Raw genomic sequence first — 6,720 nt, forward strand, 5'->3', positions numbered from 1 at the left:
GTAATTCAATAAATATATATTACAATTCAAATGTGCCATGGAAAGGTGTGGAACAGAATGGTACCTATGTAATTCAATAGATATATATTACAATTCAAATGTGCCTTTGAAGTTTTCTTAAAAATTGCCACGAACTTTCTGGACAACCTAATATTTACTATAGAGAATAGAGAATAAGGAAGACTAACTCTGTGTGTAGAAAAGTGTCTCTCGATAGTCGAACATTTCAGACTGCCCTGGAAATATTAAAAGGACAGAGTCCTCCTTATCTCTACCCTCAATATTATTTACTCATTCGAATAACGAGACATTTATTCGCACTGATGTGCCTTGATCGAAATGGATGCGGTGTCGATTCACGACGAATGGTGATTCGAAATTTCTCAAGCGTTTTACAGAGACGCAACCACCGAGACCGCTACTCGGGGACGGTGACTGCGAGGAGAAGCATTTGGCTTGCGGTGACGGTACGTGCTTTCCGGCTGCATACTTTTGCGACGGGAGCGTTGACTGTCCCGATGGCTCCGACGAAGGCTGGTGTGGTAAGGAATACCTGCGAGTTCATTGCTTGCAAACACCCTTTCACGACCAAACCATTGCAAAATGTGACCTGTAATTGTAGTTCAAAATTATATCTTATACGGTAGAGCCTCATTTATAACTAGATCGCTAACGAAGCCTCAAGTACATGGCCTTTAAAAATATGTACTACAGAAACCTACTCAGATTCTATTATCTAAATTCTAAACCATGGTCGAGTTTGGAGGTCCATGGTGAAGGTCTCACGAAGAGTATAGCTAGTGGACCTCTATTACATGAACAATTCAGTTATAGAAACTCCCTTCATCATTGGTTGCATTGGTTGCAAACACACTTTCACGTCCAAACCATTGCAAAATGTGACCTGTAATTGTAGTTCAAAATTATATCTTATACGGTAGAACCTCATTTATAACTAGATCGCTAACGAAGCCTCAGTACATGGCCTTTAAAAATATGTACTACAGAAACCTACTCAGATTCTATTATCTAAATTCTAAACCATGGTCGAGCTTAGAAACTCCCTCTAGAAACTCTAGAAACTCCCTTGTCCCCAGACCTGTTCGTATAAGTTCTACTGTACTTGTACTTGTTTACTTGATCACACTTTGCCCAATTCTTACAACAAATCGCTGGATCTCTACCCTGCGATCATCGGGGCTCTACTGTACCAACGATCAATTTGCAGACGTTCGAAACGATCCGAACGGCGCGTTACCCTGCAATCCAAAGGAATGCCAGTTGCCAAATTGCTGGTGCTCCGAGGACGGAACGAAGATTCCTGGTAACTTGACGGTATCGACGATCCCTCAGATGATAACGATCACTTTCGACGACGCCGTGAACGCTGAGAACTTCGAGCTTTACGCCAGTAAATGTCGACGCTGTTTTACCAAATAAGCGCATCGGGAGAAAGTCGTACAGGCTGATCTCGATTTCTGATTTTGCTTACAGAAATATTTTCCAACGACAGGAAGAACCCGAACGGGTGCCCCGTCCGCGGTACTTTCTACGTCAGTCATCAGTACACCAATTACAGGGACGTGCAGTATTTGTGGAACGTTGGACACGAGATCGCCGCGCACTCTGTCACGTGAGAATTCTTCACGCTTCAAAACAAACAGCGTTGACCCTTGGAAACAGTGTTTCTCAAGCTTGACCTTCCCACGGACTACCACCATAAATTAATATTTTTAGAAGACTAGGAGTTGAATTAACTGTCTTTCTTTTTCTTTATTTATAGTGTGGTCCTAATGGACCGTTTACACTTTTCCTGTAAAATTATATTTGAGTGATAGTACTCTCGGGCTATTAACACTTTTCTTGATCCGGTCTTGCTTGTACAGTTCACAAGCTTACACATACATGTGTGTTTACAATTCACCTGTCTTACACATACGTGTTTACAATTCACCAGTTCTACACATATGTTTTTTTTTTCATTACATTTACATTACATTTACATTTACAATTCGCATCGACAATCCTTCACACATCTGTTCAACACATTCTGTTGGGGCCCGCTGACCCCCCTCTAGCTCGGGTACCTCGTGGTGCTAAGCCCGTACTGTATGTAGCTACAAACACCGCTACAGCCCCCGAGGGGATGAATTAACTTATTGCGTTTTCAATAAATCTTGATAAAATGAAGTTAACGATGAGGAAAATGTGTTGCACGCTGTCCTCGTAGCCACAGTACGGGTTTAGCGATCCCGAGGTAACCGAGTTATAGAGGTAGGGATTAGGCATACCTAATGAGGATTCCAGAAAATGATGAGAAGTATCTAGGCAAATGCAAATGCAAAGATTAAATGAATCTAAAGAAGGAATAAATGTTAGACCGGTAGATTATGTGTTATAGTCGAATTATATGGTTTGGTACCCTTATAAATAAATCTGACTCACTCTTATTGCGCTCATTCAGATTGTTAGATAATCTAGTAATATGTAAAATAGAAAGTACTAATTCAATCAGGTCAACGAGCCATTAACGACACCATGAAAGTTCGTTGACTGACCGCGGTTATTTAAAGGTTAAATGACTTGTAAATATTAACCATTCAATTTGGTTAAATTGCATAGGCATCGTGGGCCCGAGGAGTGGTGGTCACGAAATGCCACTATCGAGGACTGGTTTGATGAGATGGTTGGTGTGGCAAATATCATCAATAAATATGCTGGAGTTAGGCTGAAAGACATCAATGGTGAACGATACTTTCTCTACTTTGGTATTACCTCGAAAGATGTTCGTATTCATTCGAGGTTCGACGAACAGAATGAGTCATCCACTAATGAAAATTTTAATTTCTATATTTTACAACCAATGAATCGACGAGGATTTCCTGATGAAAATGAGTCCAAACACGACCTCGATCGGCCTAATTCAAATAGTTCGAGTGACAGTATCGCGAGTACCGTGCGCCAAACAAGTATAACTAAAAATAGTCCGAATGAGGTCGTGTTTGGACTCATTTTCATCGGTTAAACCTCGCCAACCTATCGATAGTATTCTAATAAAGTTTTAATGAAAATCGAGGACCCAAAATTGTGGTTGGAACACTTATCCAACTGTGAACTATGCTTGTTGACACTACATATATTGTTCTATTTTTAAATATAACGATACATATTACTCAACCATTAATACTATTAGATAAACGAACATCTTTCAAGGAATTATTATATCGCGTTTTAGTATCAAATAATTCTTAATAATGTTTTCTCTCGATAGGTTTAAGGGCGCCCTTCTTACGCGTCGGTTGGAACAGGCAATTTCTGATGATGTCGGAATTTGGCTTTGTCTACGATTCTTCCATGCTGGTCCCCTTTTCTAATCCGCCTATTTGGCCCTACACGTTAGACTACAGACCTCCTCACGATTGCATAGGTCCTGAGCAACTCTGTCCAACTCGTTCGTATCCAAATCTCTGGGAACTTCCACTAAATCAACTTTTGGCAGATGTAAGTTGGCCAAGCGTTACGAAATAAGTCTTGTTTACGATTCGTTTCTGAAAATATCTCACTGACATGTCGCGGTGTGGTAACGACATCATGAATTTTTTCTCTTTGATCTATTAGGTATAAACAACGATCGAACACCATATTATAATATTATATTATAATATTCAGTATGTTATTCTCATTAATTATAATGACGCGATGATATAATACTCATTTTGTAAAATAAATATGATAGAACATCGTTTATTAGAAATATGTCTGCACGAGGATGGATTCATGTTCACCGAATTTATCGGGCGAAGATGTGTACAACATTCTGATGTTCAACTTCAAAAGGCATTACCTCAGCAATCGTGCTCCACTGGGTCTACATTTACACGCATCTTGGTTTCAGAATCCAATGTACTTTTACGTCTTGACTGTAAGTTACTTTTTAGGGTACCATTGTATAATAACATCATATTTTATCGTATCGTTAAATAGGATTCACTTGTCTTTGAATGCTTTAGAAATTTATGGACGACGTACTCCGTTTGAATGACGTGTATTTCGTGACGAGCTATCAAGTCATCGAATGGATGCGTAAGCCAACGTCCTTAGACACCATCGAGAGTTTCGAGCCTTGGCGATGTGACAAGCGAGAATTTAAGTCATACGAAATTGCTTGCGATTTACCTAGCAGTTGTAAATTACCTAGCAGAGTACTCAAGTCGTATCGTTATTTAAATACATGTTTCGAATGCCCCAAAGAATATCCATGGCTGAGAAACGAGTTTGGATCGGAATGAAAAGCATACATAGTATCCAATGAATACCATGCCATGATTATATCGTAAATGTTACGAGATTGAGTTGTGAGTACAACAATTTTATACACAAAAAGAGGTTGAAATTATTTATTTAAAAATTACTTATACTTATATATTTATAAGAAAATCGCGTTTATTTACTATATAAGTTTACATAGTTTATAGTGTAAAATAAATTATGTCCATTCCCATTACAAAAACGTTCTTCGTTCACTATACTTGATGAACTAGATATCTTGCAAAATAAAATATTTTGCTTTAATCTGAAGTATCACAATTGGAGAAAAGAAAACGAATTTGATTAACCATCCTGTTGTATGAAAGGATTCTGAATAGATTCCATTCCATCTACTGGACAGATTAATACTACAGAGGTGCCCCTGCATACAACTAAGCCGAGCATTCGAGTATCTCGGTTCAATTTGTATGGATCATCAGGATCTAGCAACACAAAGTATATAGTAAGCAATTACACTATGCTGTTATTAAATCTATTAATTTACACAGCTCATGAAATTACCTTTGAGATATTCTGTAGTATTATCCAGCACCAAGTTAAGAAGAGGATCGTATCCTTTCAGAATTCCTGCAGCTTCTCGTCCCCCAGCGAATTTCACTCTAATATTTTTCTCCAAGTATTTGGACAAATCGAGAATGCTCTCCTTCTTCTTTCTTTCTTTAGATTCCCCGTGGGCGTTTTGTTGCTACAAGAAACACAAGACATTGACGTATTTGAAGGTTATGTTGACGGTGTAAGACAACTTTACCTGTTTCCCCGCCTGTAAAAAGAAACGTAGAAATCAAATTACTTTCTCGACTCGTCATCGATAAGCTTTCAGTATCGAAAGCATTTCTTTTTTCTTATACTTACGGACATTGTGTATTTTTCTTGGAAATCAGAAATGTCGGATTATCGGATCTGTATACGAAAAGGTCGCATTTTAAGTCAGCATTTATTTTGTAGGTTAGATTCAGTGTTTCTCAAATTGAAAAATTAAAGGGCTCTCCTAACCTAGAATTATTTATTTAATAATTTTGACGATTGCTTTCTTAAAATTTGCGGATTAGGAAAAATTACGATTTCCGTGGCGCCGCGCTTTGATCACGTTTTTATTTAATATAATTTATCAGAAAATAATTCTGTAAACTGGAATTCCCTGTTACGTTTAGTTTATAAATTATGTTTATTATAAATGTGATATTATCATACTTAAATGAATGCAACTTCTACATTAAACGTAATAGAGAATTACGGTTCTAATTTCTAACGAGATTGTTTCCTCGAATACTAAAGCTGTTCATAGGAAGATAAAGTTTGAGAAACACTGGAAAGGCTACGCTGAGGTTTGAAATATCGATTCTCGATTCTTTCCCGCGCTTTAGATAATCACTCAAAGTTAGAGCAACGTTAGAATACCGATCGCCATTGGACGAATCGAACGGAAAACGGCACGGAAATGAGGAGACCATGTGAGTAAAGTATAAAGATAATTCCAACATTTTTATTAATAAACGACGATCGTCGTGTCAAATAGCAACAACGGGAATATACGGTAACAGGTGCAACGATCTCGTAAAAGCTTGGACTTTTTATTTGTTATCTGATTTATAAAAAAATACACGTTAATACATGGTGTGTACGTGAATGACGTGGTACAGTTTTAAAGTGACTGCTTCTCGTTACGTCTTAAAGAATAAAGTCTGTGATTAGTTGTAACAAATGTTCGTTAAATCCTATGATTATGAATGAAGGGGGGGGGGGGCCACCCTCACGATGACACCGTAAAATTGATCGATTCTTCCCGGCGCCTGTATTGATCGTTTTCTCCATACATGTCGATCCTTCGCGTCGTTCGAATTAAAATTACCTATATAACGACCCTCTGTAATCGTTGTGCTTGCGATAAGTCTTCGTTTAAAACGAATTCTTTCTTCTCTACCGCTTGACGGAATTTGATATTGTACGTTGACGCATGAAATCATCTCTCTCTCTCTCTCTCTCTCTCTCTCTCTCTCTCTCTCTCTCTCTCACATGTTACTGTTCCATTCACGCTCGGACACGCGCTATTTTTTTTTTTTACTCGTATATTGTCCTTAACTTCTTTCTGGCTGGCTGCTTTTGGATGGACACTGTATTACTGTGTACGATTAAAACTTATCGATGCAACAACTAAGGTTTCTTAACTTATCTTTTACGTTTCGTTTAAGTTACGCGAAAATTGAATTCGATGTATCAAATGCACTCTTCGACTCAAAGTTGGCCGTTATTTGAAGAAACTTTGATCCAAATAATCATTCTGATAAAGTATTTTCGTAGTTATTCGTTATTCGTACAGTTAATGAAGTTTCGTCGAGATGTGATTTTAGTAGTATTTGTCGCATTTTTGGGTTTAACGTGTTTTTTTTTTTT

The 6,720-nt window shown here is 37.9% G+C and overlaps 2 protein-coding genes across 10 annotated transcripts in view; one reads left to right on the forward strand and one right to left on the reverse strand.

Annotated features, from left to right (window-relative positions):
• LOC128886837 (chitin deacetylase 1) overlaps positions 1-4,297 on the forward strand; it is a 16,522-nt gene extending 12,225 nt beyond the window's left edge. For all 9 annotated transcript variants that reach the window (XM_054142020.1, XM_054142022.1, XM_054142019.1 and 6 more), the window contains 7 exons: positions 399-542; positions 1,229-1,411; positions 1,495-1,633; positions 2,623-2,744; positions 3,272-3,501; positions 3,752-3,922; positions 4,011-4,297. In XM_054142020.1, coding sequence (XP_053997995.1) covers positions 399-542; positions 1,229-1,411; positions 1,495-1,633; positions 2,623-2,744; positions 3,272-3,501; positions 3,752-3,922; positions 4,011-4,289 — 1,268 coding nt within the window. In that variant the 3' untranslated portion in view covers positions 4,290-4,297. The remainder of the gene's footprint in view (positions 1-398; positions 543-1,228; positions 1,412-1,494; positions 1,634-2,622; positions 2,745-3,271; positions 3,502-3,751; positions 3,923-4,010) is intronic.
• Positions 4,298-4,411: 114 nt separating this feature from the next.
• On the reverse strand, positions 4,412-5,187 carry LOC128886797 (U6 snRNA-associated Sm-like protein LSm7). The gene is made up of 4 exons (XM_054141960.1): positions 5,182-5,187; positions 5,078-5,089; positions 4,831-5,014; positions 4,412-4,751 (listed from the first exon to the last, which is right to left on the reverse strand). The coding sequence occupies exons 1-4, from the start codon at positions 5,185-5,187 to the stop codon at positions 4,612-4,614; spliced, it is 342 nt and encodes a 113-aa protein (XP_053997935.1). The 3' UTR covers positions 4,412-4,611.
• Between the last annotated feature and the right edge of the window lie 1,533 nt (positions 5,188-6,720).

The sequence above is a fragment of the Hylaeus anthracinus genome, unplaced genomic scaffold (genome assembly GCF_026225885.1).
Source record: "Hylaeus anthracinus isolate JK02 unplaced genomic scaffold, UHH_iyHylAnth1.0_haploid 11985, whole genome shotgun sequence".
In the NCBI taxonomy this organism is placed as follows: domain Eukaryota; kingdom Metazoa; phylum Arthropoda; class Insecta; order Hymenoptera; family Colletidae; genus Hylaeus; species Hylaeus anthracinus.